This window comes from Anopheles coustani, chromosome 3, assembly GCF_943734705.1.
Source record: "Anopheles coustani chromosome 3, idAnoCousDA_361_x.2, whole genome shotgun sequence".
NCBI lineage: Eukaryota > Metazoa > Arthropoda > Insecta > Diptera > Culicidae > Anopheles > Anopheles coustani.
Genome location: NC_071288.1, coordinates 65,101,457 through 65,119,353, shown reverse-complemented (window position 1 = coordinate 65,119,353; position 17,897 = coordinate 65,101,457). Strand labels below are relative to the sequence as shown.

At 41.0% G+C, this 17,897-nt stretch overlaps 2 protein-coding genes and 1 pseudogene across 2 annotated transcripts; all 3 read left to right on the top strand.

The window, feature by feature from the left end:
• Positions 1 to 4,853: 4,853 nt before the first annotated feature.
• Positions 4,854 to 6,748, top strand: LOC131265356 (proton-coupled amino acid transporter-like protein CG1139). The gene is made up of 6 exons (XM_058267618.1): positions 4,854 to 4,972; positions 5,212 to 5,362; positions 5,449 to 5,570; positions 5,675 to 5,995; positions 6,060 to 6,272; positions 6,337 to 6,748. Exons 1-6 carry the CDS (start codon positions 4,854 to 4,856, stop codon positions 6,746 to 6,748), a joined length of 1,338 nt encoding a protein of 445 aa, XP_058123601.1.
• Positions 6,749 to 10,459: 3,711 nt separating this feature from the next.
• On the top strand, positions 10,460 to 14,021 carry LOC131259865 (proton-coupled amino acid transporter-like protein CG1139). Its single transcript, XM_058261472.1, has 3 exons — positions 10,460 to 10,572; positions 10,664 to 10,788; positions 13,756 to 14,021. The coding sequence occupies exons 1-3, from the start codon at positions 10,460 to 10,462 to the stop codon at positions 14,019 to 14,021; spliced, it is 504 nt and encodes a 167-aa protein (XP_058117455.1).
• Positions 14,022 to 15,572: 1,551 nt separating this feature from the next.
• LOC131265345 (proton-coupled amino acid transporter-like protein CG1139) lies at positions 15,573 to 17,315 on the top strand (annotated as a pseudogene).
• The last annotated feature ends 582 nt before the right edge of the window (positions 17,316 to 17,897 follow it).

The following is a 17,897-nucleotide window of genomic DNA, read 5'->3' as shown; positions in this document are numbered from 1 at the left end:
AGCTGGTCATTTTCATTGCTAGAGAGCTTAAATAGTATTCTGACACCATGATAATGTTTGTTGGGTCAATTCAAATATTATCTGCATGACTTTCTTCGGTATCTGGTTTAAAATGAAGGTATTTTGAACTGCGACTGATCGCCACCGCGCAGGCTAGGGATGTTAAGTAGCGATGGGGTCTTTCAAAAGACTGCACCCTCTCCAATATATCCGGCGCAGTGACACCAACGGGAGACCAGATGACGCAACCATAGTCTAAGATGAGATACACCCAGCAGCAGTACAGTGCCTGCAGGCACAAGGGATCCCGAATATCGGACGCCGAATATCAACCCCAAAATGCAAAAAGCAACAGCCCAAGCATTAACGACTGACACGCGCGGAAGCGGCAAGCCATTCAAGCAATAGTTGCGTATCAGTTGCGTTGCGAAGAACGATTAAACGAGATAACATAGCATTATCGCAGAGAACAATGCCATTAATAATATAGAACTTCTATAAAAGTCTATAAGACTGCTCAGATTATTGAAACTTTTCCGAAGGCACGTCCGAAGAAGCTAAACTAAAAATAGAATGCGACCTCAGTTTGCCGCTTTTTTCATTTTACTATGAACTTTCCATCACCCTTCTATGGTTGATCGTAAGCTTTCCGTTCCTGTCTTGACTGAATTTTACAGATTTTGTATGTATTTGTAGAGTTCTATTATATACTGCAAGTATTGTAAGTTCTATGGTTAAGCTTTGAGTCGAATTCTGTTTTTAGACATGCGATGGATTGCAAGGGATCAAACTTCGCATCGAAAACTTTGGTAAAGAGAAACGCTTCATGTGTGAGGTCATTGGATGGCTGTTTCTTAGTAACGTTTTGAGCGTAACGACGGGCACTTTCGTTATTGTTCCCACGCCCGAACATATGTAATAATTTCTGCAACGGACCAGGCTGTTAGGACATTCTTGCAAAATATGATAATATGATAAGCTATATAGATATCATATAGAAAGTCGTCATATCATATAAATATACATCAAAAGATAACTTGTCATTGTGCAAACATTCACACCATTCGGAATCAATGTTGTTTGTGAATTAAAATGATCAATTCTATCATATTTTTGTAAACATCGATAATATACTATCGATAGTACAGTAGGTCCCCGCAGTACGCTAATGTTTGGGACAGAACGCTATAGTGTATATTGAGTTTTAGCGTATTGCGGATTTCTTCTGCCATATCGTTTATCCTTCATATTGAAGAGTTGACACTGAGAGGAGACCACTTATTTAACATATCTTCTATCCAAATCACTAATAAGTGTTCCATTTGTTCTATAATCTCATTACATTTCCGAATGGTTATTTTATTATTTTATTCAATATTAACCGATTCAAGATTATACAGCTTAATGAAACAAGAATTAAAGAGTATTGATTCAGGTCGTGAGTAATTCAGGCCGTAGCAATCATGGCCTTTAAACGGCTGTTTAACACTGCGTACTGAAAACTTGATTCTACCAACCTACAAAACAAAATTGGTTAATCAGAATTCGTCAAGCAAGATTAATAAACGCTATGAGTTGTCATTTGTAAAAAAATCGCGTACTGTGGGGGCCTACTGTAATTAGTTATCGAAGTAAATATGCATGTTCATGATCATCTTTCTCATTCTTGTTATGCAAGAACAAATATTGAAAGTAGTTCTAGCTCAAAAGTAACAAGCACCGTGAAATTCACTAAGAGAATTTTCAGATATTCCTCGCAATCGTGCTGGAAGAATTCGCTCGTGTATAGAGATCAAGTCAAGTTTTGCATAGCTCCAAAGCAGGGCCACCAAGTGACACCACTGTTAGACCAAAATCCTACAAATCCAACAAAAACGTCATAGAAAGAGTGTTGGCCCAGATGCCAAACCTGCTGGGGTGCATCCGAAGGCCCGTCAATTAATTCTCCGAAAGTGATACCCCGCGACTACGTGGGCGGTAAGAGGACACAACGCGTCGCGGCGAATTTATTGATTGAAAGCAGGAGCATTACGTGGACACATGTGACAAGGGCGCTTGTAAGAGTTACTTTCCATCCGTTTCATTTTGGAAGCTAGGTATGAAGTAAAGTTCTTTTAAGTGGAAAAATTACAGCTTTCAAAATTGATTATCATGAACTAGGTTTTTAAGATTTAGATTGACCACTCCAAAGCATTATGCTATGTTTTTTATGGATAAAACCTTAGCCAATTATTTTGGCAAACTACGAGTTGAACATAAAAAGCAAGTGTTCCACTTTACGTTTGGAAGGCACAATTATCACATTAAGCACTTTTCGATCCGATCAGCATGGTTATCGTTTTTAGGCCCTTTTTTGCACATGCTTCATACGAAGGGCAAACAGAATACGTGATAAGCGAAATTCATTATTATCAATTCTAAGTACACTAAAGTTGCTCACAAAGTCAGATAGCTCGATTAATTATCGGAATGCATGCATGGAAATTCATCAAAAAAGTGAATATTCAGCGCTATGTTTCGGAACGTCTTGTGCCAATGCTTTTGTGTTCGGTGACCTTGTAGGTATGTGAGGAAAATCGGCATACGGTAGGGATTAGGTAGACTCTCGATGGTGCAGGTTCGATTTAAGAAAAAGCTTCATTTTAGAAAGGTGAAAAATCATGGAAGCAACTCTTAAGACAGAGTTAATAATTTCTGATGAATTGATAGCATCTGTTGCAGCACCAACCATGTGCTCGAGTTGCATGTAGATTGCGGCTCGCGAACAAACCAAATTGCAAACCTTTCGGGACCAAGTGCAATCGTCAGCCCAAATAAACCAATAAATCGGAAGGAACACACACGATGCACTTGAAATGAGATGATTAGGCGTTGTTGGAATGATAGCGGTTGACGCATGAATCAAATGCTATAAGAAGCAGAGATAAGCGACGATTGCCGCATGTCCAAAAACTGATTAAGATAACGTGGCCTATCCCAACAAGGCATAGGTTACCCTAAATGTGGGCTACACATGTTTCAGGCGTGGGAGTAAGGTCCTAGCTGTGTTACTCACATTAATGTAATTAATGTAAATGTCGCTATATCAAGAAGAAATTGATGGTATGGATGGAACAGAATTTCCGGAATAAAGAGTTAGACAAAAATCCAACACGAGTTGGCTGGTTTCTATGGCTTACATTCAGTGTTATCTCTCCCACCATCCGAAAGATCAAAGGGATCGTTTTCCCTTCATAACGCATAGGCTTCCAAAACACGCTGGAGCAACTACCTTTGAAGAATTAGAAAAATGATACTTTGATAATTAGCATGCAGAGAACCTAGCAATTCTAACAACATTCCAAAACACATCCACAATTATGATAGGAGGCCTTCCTTCGTAGGATCTGTTTGATAATGCTTTGTAATAGTTAAGGTTAACCATAATTCGCGGTTACCTGCATCTAAGATAACTGCGTAAACAACTCCAGGTCGCGGATTGTTCGAAATTGAGGATTTTTTTTATCGTAAAAGCGGAACTTTAATTTGGAAAAAACACAGAAACGATTAATTTCAGTTTACTGGAGACGCGACGGGCATTACAACCACGTCCGGTCAGTTTCCGCAGAATAGTTCTCCTAGACTATTCGGCATCGATTTATTTATACTGTTTCTTTACGCTAGTTTGGTTGGACAGGTGGTTGGATAAGTATGAGAATAGAGGGTGACCTAGTTTACAAAAATTGTTAATTTGTTCTATAAATGTTTATTGTATGTTTTTGGTGTTTTCCAATCATGGTTAGGCTATTGACGTTGATTGCACAAACGTGTTTGCGGGCTTCGTTCCCTGCTTGTTTAATAACATCCGTGGGTCATGCTTACTTGGCTGGAATGCCCAAGCCCGATGGTTCCTTGTTTTTCATGCACCGACTTGCCATGGCCCATATTACTAAGGTGCAATGCTCGCGCACAATCGTGTCACAGCCAATTTATGGGTTACGCTGCATTGTTCGATGCGTCGGGATATCAATTGTCGTAGATTGCAGTTTTGGGTGTTTTACGGTTGATTTTGAATTCAAATTTCATCGAAATGGTTTTTGTTTGCGGCGGTGTCACCTGATCTTGCAGAATTGAATTGATCGCAGTGATTATGAAGCGGAGGGTTCATTGTGCGACCCTGATTGTTCAAAGAAACGGAAATTCTATGATGGTGAACTTTGAGCTGAATAGCATAGGCATGCTACAGCTTGTTGTAACACTATCCGATTAGGAAAAGTTTACCCCGACGTTTAGGATGTTTGAGGGTGTCCATTCTTGATAAACCCATCATTCAATGGACTAAGTAAGCCAAACAATCATCAGTATTTTCTACCAACCAACATGAAAACGCTTCAAAACGCATCGCTAAACTTGGTAGCAAATAGTTCTAAGCCATTTCGTTGATTCAGGGTGGGCTATTCGAGAAACGTTGAAACCGTTGATAACATACCACAATGCAGTCAGAAACACTAAGTAGTCCGATGCGACAATTTGACACAAATCGCGCTTATCGAACATTTCAAGTGCTGTTTACAGATGTAAGATTCAGAAAGCGTTTGACAATTGATAAGACAAAATTGCAATCGTTTAGATTGGGTTAACGTACTGTCCAATTGGAAATGAATGCTCATGTCTTATCATCGAAAAGGCTTGTACATCCGAGCAATTTCACCAATCGACGAACTGTTGTATAAGGGTGGTATCTTGTACGTGAAAGAGGGATTTAATAATCTAAACACCCAGAGATATGATGGTAAACCAATGGCCACTGTCGCATTCAGTGTCTGGGATCCAACGGTGCTGGTCTTTGTTAACAGCAATACTCAAAGAGTGACATGACATCAACGGAAACGTTGGCCAAGGTCAGCGCCAGTGGTGAGGATGGTCAAGTCGAAACTGCCCCAGAAGAGGACTATGACCCATACCAACATCGTATCGTCGACAAACCTATCTCGTGAGTGAAAGGCTATATCCTAGTTGGTAACACCAAAGTATATGCTTCTTTCTGATCGAGCTAACAAATGAAAGACTTACAACCTCAGCACGGACTTCGAAATCAAATCGAATTGAGCTGACAATTTTAAAACACATCGCGTAACAGGAACCGAACCTTTGGCCGGAAATGCATAAAAGTTGAAAGCAGAAATTATTCGATCGAAGTCTGTACTGAGGCTGTTAATCTTCCTATTACAGCACAATTGGAACGTTCATACACGTGATGAAAGGAGCCATGGGCATGGGAATCCTATCGATGCCGTATGTCATACGGAATGGAGGTATTATTTTTGGAGTTATTGGAACTTTTCTTCTAGGACTACTCTATTCACATTGTGTGCATCTACTAGTGAGTTTTCTGTTTTAATTCCAACCCTATTTATGAATCTTAATTCGAAACACTTACATTTTATTGCGATAATCGCAATGTTACAGGTCGGTACCGCATATAAAATCTGCAAAAGAGACCGTGTCCCTATGTTGACATATGCTCAAACTGTTGATCGCGCTTTTGCTCTTGGTCCAGTCAGAACGAGACCGTTAGGCAAAATATTGAAGTGAGTACATGCTTGAATGGAATCTTTCAACTTTTCTAACAAGACTGCGTATAACGGTCATTAACTTGTACGGTCATTAACGCTTATATCTTTTTCTTTTTCAGAACTTTTACCGATTACTACCTTATGATAACGTTTGCGCCTATGGTTTATATGGTCTTCGTCGGTACCACTCTACATGACGTTATCAACAGTCGAACTGATCTCGACTGGGACGTTCGTATCTATATTTTATTAGCCGCAATACCAGCGATTGTTATAACCCAAGTGAGGGAGATCAAATATCTGGTGCCCTTCTCGGCCATCGCGACGATCCTGATCATTGCCAACGTCGTGATTTCCTTGTATTACATCTTTAGAGAACCTCTTTCTACTGACGAACGGGATTTATTTCCAACGTTTACTTCGTTAACAAAATTCCTCGGGTGAGTTGTAGTTCACTGTTAAGCTGTAAGTTTACGTATTAACGCTACCTTGCGTTTCCCACAGAACAGCATACTTGGCGTTCAATGCAACTACACTTATTTTCCCCATTTCAAATCAGATGAAAAATCCTCAGCATTACCTCGGCTGCCCGGGAATTATGAATGTCAACAACATTTGCTTAGCATTCTTGTATAGCTTTCTTGGGCTGACGGGATACCTTCGTTACGGCGATGCAATTCAGGGCGCTGTAACTCTGAACTTGCCATCAGAGGAAAAGTATACATACAAGAAAAAAGTTAGAATTTCACAAACCTAACTAAAATTCTTCCTTACTTATCAGCTTGGCGTTAATCATCCAAGTCCTTTCGGCCGTTGCCATGCTCTTCTCGATTGGTATATTTTTCTACGTCCCACAGGAAATCATATGGCGTAAGCTGCACCGACGAGTTCAACCACAGTGGCACATGGTCGTGCAGTCGTTCATTAGGTTATTATATTTAGCAGTGATCGTTGGCATTGCTTGTGGCATTCCAGATATAGGGACGTTCGTTGGAATTATCGGATCCATGTTCAATCCTATCTTAGCGCTCTGGTTTCCTGTATTGGTCGACACCGTATACCGATGGCCCTCGGACTTTGGTTGGATGAAGTGGCGGTTGGTAAAGAACTTTCTTATGGGTTTATTTGGATCATTTGTTATGATAACCGGGACTATATTCAGCGTAAGAGACATAATTAAGCTATATGATTAGTGTGTCTCTGGATGCCTAGCGTGTGCAACAAGAAAAATTCGTATACAACAGCAACCAAATAAAAATTTGGCGTAACATCCATACATAAGGATGTACATTCTATATGTGTTAGTACAGTATTTCTATAATGTTACTGCATTGAAATCGATACATTTTTATCGGTAGATAAAGCTATCTACTAGATATAGATCTACAAGTCGATAAGGCAACCAATTTTCTGGCAGTCAAACAGCTACTTTTCTATGGAAGTAAGAATCGCATAGAAGACATTCGTCATCCAGTTGGATCCAAGTGTCCATTTTCTTCTTCTTCTTCTTCTTCTTCTTCTTCTTGGCGTAACGACCTCTTGGTCATGCCTGCCCGTTAAGGGCTTACGAGACTTGTTTCCCTGTTGTACGTGGATAGTCAGTCCTCTCGTACAGGGGAGGGTCCGGTCTCGGTTGGGCTTCGAACCTACGCCGTCGAGGTGGTGAGCCCCAGCGCTCATGGGCCGATTTTCTAACCGGCGCTACCGCACGGCTGTCGCGGACCCCCAGGATCCTATAGGATTATTAAAAAAATTATTGGGCTTCCGCATTATCAGTGTTTCTTGAATTATCTATTACAACTTCAACAATCTAGTAATCCGAAACTATCTAGTAGACTGTGAGGAAGAATCAGCAAGATTGTCAAGTCTATCATCTGTAGCATGTCAATCTCGTTCTGTGGTCTGTTTCTGGCCGTGGAATAAATAAGGATTGAAATAAGCAAAGTATATAACCAACAACTGTAGCTGTAGCTGACCAAGGAAGGGTTGAACGACGTTGTGAAAAAAGTGAAGCCGGACGTGCCTGATGCTTCCTGGATCGTTAAAGATGGTTCGTGTGGGCGAATGGATGTGCGCATGTAGAGACTCACCGTTGGAGACGAGCAGAGGGAGAGACTGAGTTAGGGAAGGCAGTCTGATTCGAAATAGAGACGCGAATGGCTCACGATTGAAGCATAACATAGAGCCGTGTACTACCTGGATTAGAAGATATCACAGGCTCGTGCTCTCAATGATTTGTCCATTGGTGGAAAGCTCTGCGGAAACATCATGCAGGAGCCACGCTATCCCCCAAAAAGCACGTACTGAGAAAAATGATCCGTCTTTAACTGTCTGGAAATGGCAACATGGCAGAACATTTCGCCGAAATTAAGCAATTGTCCAACCGACTCTCAAGTATGGGAGATCTTCTGAAAGAATATTGGCTGGTAGCCATTGTTTTATCCAGCCTCCATGAATCGTACGACGCTTTGATCACCGCTCTAGAAAGCCGACCAGAAGAGGACTTGAACTTACATTTCGTGAAAGGGAAGTTTGTGGATGAGTGGCGGAAGCGAGTCGAGAGAGATGGGCATGAAAATGGAGAGCAATCTTGTAAGGTAGTATCGCATCGCTGTTAGATGAAATACGAGCGAATACCTCAAATGTAACCTTGGCTGATGAAAGGGAAACATCTGCAGCAGGGTTTGGACCAGCTAAATTTCGTGCCAGAAATGAGAATGAAAAGGACATCATCGTGAGGCTGAAACATGTGTATCATGTACTGTCGCTGACAGAAAGTCTGATGTCTGTAAGCAAGCTGTATGATGAAAACTGTACGGTAACTTTGTATAAAAATGGCTGCGATGTAAAAAAGACGGCAAAGTGTTGATGAAGGGGCGACGCAATAAAAATCTTTATCAACTCAATGCCGGTGAAAACGCCAGTCAATAAACCTGCACGGTTTTCTCCAAGCTCGGAGCCGCAACTCCGACGAGGAAGCAAATGGATGAGTCAGGTAGGGACACCAGCCGATTGTTGCTTCTTCTTCTTGGCGTAAACGACCTTGCCAAGTCATGCCTGCCACCCGAGACCAGACCCTCCCCTGTACGAGAGGACTGACTATCCACGTACAACAGGGAAACAAGTCTCGTAAGCCCTTAACAGGCAGGCATGACCAAGAGGTCGTTACGCCAAGAAGAAGAAGATAGAAAACCAATTTTCCTTTCCAACAATGTACAAGTGTGCGAAAATATTTTTTAAATATTCCAAATTGAATATGCAAAACGAAACAAACATTTCAAATAAATCATACTTTTTCAATTTGCGCAACTTTCAAGCGCGTTATCTCCCGCAATAAAGCTTTAAAATGAGTAATATTCTGGAAATTTCTTACTAAACTGATTTTTTTCATTTGGGAGTAAGATCTTAGAAGTGTTAACTCTAATTTATGTCACAAATGTAAACGTCGCTCCATACCAAGCAGAATTTCTGGATTGGATGGAACAGGGTTTTCAGGGTAAGTGTTAAAAATACATCCGATACGAATTGGCTGGTTTCTATGGCTTACATTGAGTGTTATCTCTGCCACCATACGGAAGATGAAAGGGATCCTTCATAATGCATAGGCCTTTAAAACACGCAGCGGCAACTAGCTTTGAAGAATAAGAAAAGAGATACTTTGATAATTAGCTTGCGGAGAACCAAGCAATTCTGGCACCATGCCGTTATACACCGACAACTAACTGACCGATTCCGAGATCTAAACGTTCGAGATTTACTTTCGAGATTCGATATTTGGCATTACCAAATTCGGATTTCAGATTCATTAAGGTAGGGCATTTTTTTAATAAACTTTTGGCGACTTTTAGACAATTCGTGTTATAATTCCAATTAAATACCGATTCGAGACGAGACGCGTTCGAGATAATCTAAAATCGAGTTTTATGATAGGAAGCCTCCTTTCGGAGGATCTGATAGGTAATACTTGCTTGCTGTAACAAAATTCGATTCAGGAAAGTTTATCCCGAGACATTTCGTTGGGTCAGGGAGGGCTATAAGAGAAACGTTGAGACCGTTGATAGAATTACACAAAACAGCTTCTTCTTCTTCTTGGCGTAACGACCTCTTGGTCATGCCTGCCCGTTAAGGGCTTACGAGACTTGTTTCCCTGTTGTACGTGGATAGTCAGTCCTCTCGTACAGGGGAGGGTCAGGTCTCGGTTGGGATTCGAACCCACGCCGTCGAGGTGGTGAGCCCCGGCGCTCATGGGCCGATGTTCTAACCGGCGCTACCGCTCGGCTGTCGCGGACCCCACACAAAACAGCTAGTAACACTAATTAAACCGTCATATGACAAGAATCGTGCTTATCGAACATTTCAAATGTTGGTTGCAAGTGATGGATTTGGGATCAGAAAGCGTTTGACAACAGATAAAAGAAAGATGCAATCGTTTGGATTAACTTTATGCACAGTCCAATTGCGAATTAATGTCCATGTCTTATCATCAAAACCGGCTTGTAACTCCAGGCAATTACACCAATCGACGCACTGTTATACAACGATGCTATCTTATATGTGAATGACGGTTTTAATAACCTAAAAATCCGGAGATATAATGGTAAACCAATGGCCACTGTCGCATTTAGTGTCTGTGATCTAACGGTGGTGGTCCTTGTTAACAGCAATACTCCTAGAGTGACATGACATTATCGGAAACCTTGACCAAGGTCAGCTCCACTGGTGAGGATGGTCAAGTCGAAACTGCACCAGAAGAGGACTATGACCCATACCAGCATCGTATCGTCGACAAACCGACCTCGTAAGTGAAAGACGACATTCTATTTGGTGGCATCAAAGTATCTGCTTCTTTCTGATCGAGCTATCAAATGAAAGACTTCATCTTCCTATTACAGATGAATGGTGCTATGGGTGTGGGAATCCTATCGATGCCATACGCCATACGGAATGGAGGACTTGTTTTTGGAGTTATTGGAACGTTTCTTCTAAGATTATTCTATTCACATTGTGTGCGTCTACTATTGAGTAGTCTATTTATATCCAAAATGCGTGCTTAATGTGAATCCTTATGTGAAATACTAATATTTTACTGCGACGATTACAATGTTACGGGTTGGCACCGTATATAAAATTTGCCAAAGAGATCGTGTCCCTATGTTGACATATGCTCAAACTGTTGATCGTGCGTTTGCTCTTGGTCCACTCAGGACAAGGCCGTTAGGCAAAATATTGAAGTGAGTACATGCACAGGTGTGGGATCGAATCTCGAGTCTGGCACCCCCCGGTATTACGAACGACTGACCACCAATCTATAATATACCGTCTTTCGGTCACAAAAACTCTCTTCGGAGAGAAGACTTGTCTCACAAGGGGATGTTGTGCCACATAAAAAAAATGCTTAAACGGAACTGTAAAATTTGTAATAAGGCTGCATAACACAAACCTTCTATGGTCATCAACGTTTATGCTTGTTACTTTTGTTGAGTGTAGGAATACAACGCTGTAGTATGAATGCAACAGATGCAACGGATGACTGCAGAGGCCGTAGTGTCAAAACATAGTGGAATAAATTTCTTTTTTCTTGTCACAACCATCATCCTGTGAGCACGTTTCTTCCAGTTTCCGTGCTACGACAACATTCAACAGGTTATGGGTCCTGCTCAATAACGTGAAAAAAATGTAATAATGGCTGAAAAACTAGTGTCATTCTGTAAACTGAATGGAGCAAATTATGAAAACTGGAGTTTTTGGATGCGGCTGCTGGTAAAGGAAGGATGTTGGAACGTAGTGCATGAAGCGAAGCCGGAACCTGCAACCAGTCTGGATGAAGCAAGATGAGCTGGCCATGGCACACATTGGGCTAGCTGTGGAAGACAGCCAACTTGTGCACATAAGGAAAGCAGGTTCATCGGCGGAAGCATAGAAAGCATTGGAGGCGTTCTATGTGAAAAGGACGATGACCACTAAAGTGTCGGTTATGCGGAAAATATGCAGCACACGTTTGGAAAAGGGCGGCGATATGGAAAATCACATCAACAAGCTATCGGAACTGTTCGAGAAGCTTAATGATTTATCAACGGAAAAAGTGCTAGACGATCAGTGGATTATCACTATATTATTCAGTAGTTTACCGGAAGAGTATGACGTACTCGTAACTGCTTTAGAAGCAAGGCCGGATGAAGATTTAACACTGAATTTAGTCAAAGGAAAATTACTGGACGAATGGCAAAAACGAAAGAATCGAAGTGATAGTGATTGTACAGAAGCCATTTTGCAGGTAGGCTCAAAACAAAATAGTCGCGTTTTCAAATGTTTCTTTTGTAAGCAACCGGGTCATCTAAAGGTCAATAAAAAGGGTAGCCAACGGCATGAAAACTTGTTCGAAAGGTAAAGGATCAGGCACATTATTAGTTAAGGATGGTAAAAGAAATCGTCATTCCGTAATCCTAAAAGAAGTACTATTTGTGCCTGATATAAAGTCAAATTTGCTATCAGTGAAGCTTCTTGTACAAAACGGATACACTATTACTTTCAACGGATCAGGAGCACAAATTCATCGGGATGGATTTGTTGGTGCTGTTGCAACACTTTTTGAAAATCAGTTCATTATGACGCTAAGCGCGGACAATACAGTTGCATTAGTTACATCCGACGCAGAATGTGTTCATGTATGGCATCGTCGGTTAGGACATAGAGATTGTAGCGTTATACCCAAATTAGCAGATTTAGCAACTGGAATCACTCTTAAAAGATGTAAATGTTCATTCACTTGTGAGGTTTGCTTAAGAGGAAAAAATGTAAAGAAGCTCATTTCCAAAAGTGTCTGAGCATAGGGGTGTGAATGTATTAGAGTTGGTCCATACGGACATTTGCGGACCGATGCGAACTGCTACTGAAGGAGGTAGAAAATACATGCTAACATTCATAGATGACTACAGCAGATATAAAGTTATCTATTTGCCACATGAAAAATCGGAAGCGTTGCATAAACTAAAGGAGTACGTTGAAATAGTAAAAACGCAGTTTGGAAGGAAATCAAAAGCATTGCGTTCAGATTATGATGAGGTATTCGCGCCAGTTGTGAGGCAAACAACATTTAGAACTCTATTAACAGTAGCAGCGAAACAGAAAATGTTTGTGAAACAATGCGATGTGAAAACAGCATTTCTCAACAGCAACCTTAAGGAGGAGATATATGTGAAACAACCTCCTGGTTTTGTCGTGAAAGGTCAGGAAGATAAGGTATGCCGTTTAAAGAAAAACATTTACGGTTTGAAGCAAGCTGCCACGGTATGGAACGAGAGATTAAATGAAATCCTGGAGAAAAACGGATTCAAAAGTTGCGACTCCGATCGTTGTTTATACAAAAAGATATCTAATGGAAAGCACTGCTACGTGCTGGTATACGTTGACGACTTAATCGTTGCTAGTGAGGATGTAAAAACTTGCGATGCTTTGGCTGAAGGACTTTCGAAATCGCTTGATATAAGTAGCATGGGTGATATACGGTACTATTTAGGAATAGAAGTAGAGCTTGATAAAGTTGGAGACTTTTACATTCTTAAAAAAAAAGTACATAAAAGAGGTCATAAATGCATGCGGGCTTGATGAAAGAAAAGTATCACCAATTCCATTGGATACAGGCTACGGAAAACACTTAGCAAAAGAAGAATATCTTCCAGATAATAAGCAGTATCAAAAGCTAGTAGGACAGCTACTTTATATTGCTATCAATACTAGACCATAAATATTTGCTTCGGTGTCAATCCTTAGTCAAAAGGTCACGAAACCTTCGATGAATGATTGGAATGAGCTGAAAAGAATAGTTAGGTACCTCAAAGGAACTATTAATCTTAAGTTGAGGCTTTCAAATTGCAATGCAGAAACTGAACTCTGTGGGTACGCCGATTTACTAACTAAACCGATCTCTCGAGTGTGTATTGAGATGCTTAGGAAATTGTGCGGCTTGTCAGGATAGGCGTAGGGATAAATAAGAATACAGCGTTGAGGAGGAGTGTTGAGTGTAGGAATACAACGCTGTAGTGTAAACGCAACAGATGCAACGGATGACTGCAGAGGCCGTACACTTAAGTGTCAAAACATAGTGGAAAAAATTTCTTTTTTTTTTGTCACAGCCATCATCCTGTGAGCACGTTTCTTCCAGTTTACTCTGCTACGGGAACATTCAACACCTTTTTCAAAACTTTTACCGATTACTACCTCATGATTACGTTACTACCTCTACACGGCGTTATCAATAGTAGGACTGATCTCGACTGGGACGTCCGAATCTTTATTGTATTTGTCGCGAAACCAGCGATTGTGATAACCCATGTGAGGGAGATCAAATATCTGGTCCCATTCTCGGCCATCGCGACGATCCTGATTACATTACATCTTAACATTACATTTTTAGAGAACCTCTTTCTACTGACGTTCGGGATCTATTTCCAACATTTAGTTCGTTGACGAAATTCCTCGGGTGAGTTGTAGTTTGCTGCATCTAAGTTCAAGTATTTACGTTATTTTGCTTTTCCCACAGAACAGCATACTTGGCGTTGCAATGCTGTTCAATGCAATTGAACTTATATTCCCCGTTTCAAATCAGATGAAAAATCCTCAGCATTACCTCGACTGTCCGGGAATTGTGAATGTCAACAATATTTGCTTAGCATTCTTGTATAGCTTTCTTGGGCTGATGGGATACCTCCGATACGGCGATGCAATTCAGGGCTCTATAACACTGAACTTCCCATCCGAAGAAAAGTATACAAACAAGAAAAGAATTTCACAAACCTAACAGAAGTTTTTCCTTAGTTACCAGCTTGGGGTTAATCATCCAAGTCCTGTCAGCTGTCCCCATTCGCTCCTCGATTGGTATATTTTTCTATGTCCCACAAGAAGTCATATAGCGTAAAGGTCTATGACAGGGATAAGGTTAACTATCCTCGAAGATATCTACTAGACTCGAAAAGCACCCAAAACTAGAGGCAGGAACATCTTATGTTCTAGTCGAACGACATGTGCCCACCGTGCTGGATTCCGGGTTACTCAATATGGTGCTTTATGAAGGTCAAGGATTACTCTGAACGGCACCCGAGTATGACAAGCCTCCGGGAAACATTGACCAGTTTTTGGAGAGAATTAGGTGGATGGAAATAGTTGAAAAGGATCTCAGCTCTGACAGAGTTAGTAATTTCTGATGAATTGATACCATCTGCTACTGCATCAAGGATGCACCCGAGTTGCACGTAGAGCGGTTTCACGCTAGAAGAAACGCAGATAAGCGACGATCGTCGCTTGACCTAAAACGGATTAGGATTGAAATAAGGTCCAAGCTGTGTTACTCACATTTATTGTATCATTGTAAACGTCGCACTACCAAGAAAAAATTTCTGGTATAGATGGAACAGAAGCTTTGAAAAAAGTATGTATTTAACATAAATCCGATACGAGTTGGTTAGTTTCTATGTTTTACATTCAGTGTTATCTTTGCCACCAAACAAAAGAACCAAGCGATCGTTTTCTCTTCATAAGGCATAGACCTGCAAAACACTTAGGGGAAACTAGCTTTGAAGCCATTTCGTTGGATCAGTTCGGGCTGTTAGAGAAACCATTGAAACCGTTGACAACATTACACAAAGCAGTACGTAACACTAATTGATCCGGCGCGTAAATTTGACGCGAATAACGCTTATCAAACATTTCAAGTGTTGTTTACAGATGTAAGATTCGCAAAGCGTTTGACAATTGATAAGAAAAAATGCAATCGTTTGGATTGGGTTAACGAACTGTCCAATTGCAAATGAAGGCCCTTGTCTTATCATCGAAAAGGCTTGTATCTCCGAACAATTATACTAATCGACGCACAGTAATATAAAGGTGCTATCTTTTACGTGGAATACGGTTTCAATAACCTAAAACCCGGAGATATGACAGTAAACCCATGTGCACCGTCGCATTCAGTGTCTGTGATCTAACGGTGGTGGTCATTGTTAACAGCAATACTCAAAGAGTGACATGACATCGACGGAAACGTTGGCCAAGGTCAGCTCCACTGGTGAGGATGGTCAAGTCGAAACTGCACCAGAAGAGGACTATGACCCATACCAGCATCGTATCGTGGACAAACCGACCTCGTGAGTGAAAGACGACATTCTATTTGGTGGCATCAAAGTATCTGCTTCTTTCTGATCGAGCTATGAAATGAAAGACTTCATCTTCCTATTACAGCACAATCGGAACGTTCATACACGTGATGAAAGGTGCCATGGGTGTGGGAATCCTATCGATGCCATACGCCATACGGAATGGAGGACTTGTTTTTGGAGTTATTGGAACGTTTCTTCTAGGACTACTCTATTCACATTGTGTGCATCTACTAGTGAGTTTTCTATTTTCATTCAAAGCCTATTAGTGAATCTTAATGTGAAATACTAGAACTTTATTGCGACAAATGCAATGTTACAGGTCAGCACCGCATATAAAATATGCAAAAGAGATCGTGTCCCTATGCTGACGTATGCCCAAACAGTTGATCGTGCGTTTGCCCTTGGTCCAGTCAGGACGAGGCCGTTGGGCAAAAAACTGAAGTGGGTACATGCTTGAACGGAATCTTTTAACATTTGTAATTAGGCTGTATAGAACAAATCTTTTATGGTCATCAACGTTTATGTTTGTTCTTTTTTCAGAACTTTTATTGATTACTACCTTATGATTGCGTTAGGGCCTATGATTTATATGGTCTTCGTCGGTACCACTCTACATGACGTTATCAACAGTCGAACTGATCTCGACTGGGACGTCCGCATCTATATTTTACTGGCCGCGATACCAGCGATTGTTATAACCCAAGTGAGGGAGATCAAATATCTGGTCCCATTCTCGGCCATCGCGACGACGTTGATCTTTGCGAACGTAGTGATTTCATTATATTACATCTTTAGAGAACCTCTTTCTACTGACGATCGGGATCTGTTTCCAACATTTAGTTCGTTGACGAAATTCCTCGGGTAAGTTGTAATACACTGATAAGCTCTAAGATAACGTACTCACGAAACACTGGTTTTTCCACAGATCAGTATTCTTTGCGTTCAATGCAACTGTACTTATATTCCCTGTTTCCAATCAGATGAAAAATCCTCAGCATTACCTCGGCTGCCCGGGAATTGTGAATGTCAACAACATATGCTTAGCATTCTTGTATAGCTTTCTTGGGCTGATGGGATACCTCCGTTACGGCGATGCAATTCAGGGCTCTATAACACTGAACTTCCCAACCGAAGAAAAGTATGCAGTTAGTTAGTTTTAAGTTAGAATTTCACAACCTAACATATTTTGTTTTTTACTAGGTTGGCGTTAATCATCCAAGTCCTGTCGGCCGTTGCCATTCTCTTCTCGATTGGTATATTTTTCTACGTTCCACAAGAAATCATATGGCGTAAGCTGCACCGACGAGTTCAACCACAGTGGCACACGCTCGTGCAGTCGTTCATTAGGTTGTTATATTTAGCGGCGATCGTTGGTGCTGCGTGTGGAATTCCAGATATCGGGACGTTCGTTGGAATTATCGGATCCATGTTCAATCCTATCTTAGCCCTCTGATTTCCTGTACTGGTCGATACCGTCCACCGATGGCCTTCGGACTTTGGTTGGATGAAGTGGCGGTTGGTAAAGAACTTTCTTATGTGTGTATTTGGATCATTTCTTATGATAACCGGGACTATATCCAGCGTAAAAGACATCATTGAGCTATATGATTAGTGTGTCTCTGGATGTCTAGTATGTGCAAACGCTCTTATACACCGTCAACCAAATAAAGATAGGTGCGTCCACACTTATTGGCGATGCTCATGGTATTCAGCTTTGGCAAACGGCGATGAAGATAAAATGATAAACATAGCTTTAAGATTGTTTATATCAACATCACGGATCGTAATTGTTACGAGAAAGCAAGATGCATTTTGTAAAGAATATCGCCTCGCAGATTTCAACCAGCAAGTGGAAAATGTGACATTCAACATCCAAAACAGTCCCTTCGCGAACGGCTCGCGATATACTTTAGCGCGGGTATTCCATAAAGCAGCCGTATAATTATAATTATTAAATATATTCACACATTCATATGCAACAACCATGTAAGTATGATCAACACTGAAAAACTGAAGAACTTACTTTACACATCCTACACTACTTAATCCTAATTCCATATCTTCATGGCTGCCCACATTATCATGACGAATGACCAGGGATACAAGGCTGGCAAGAAATGCTAGGTTCACGGGGTAACGGAAGCTACAACGCAGAAAAAGTTGGACAGTGTCAAATTGACACTTTGGCTGCACG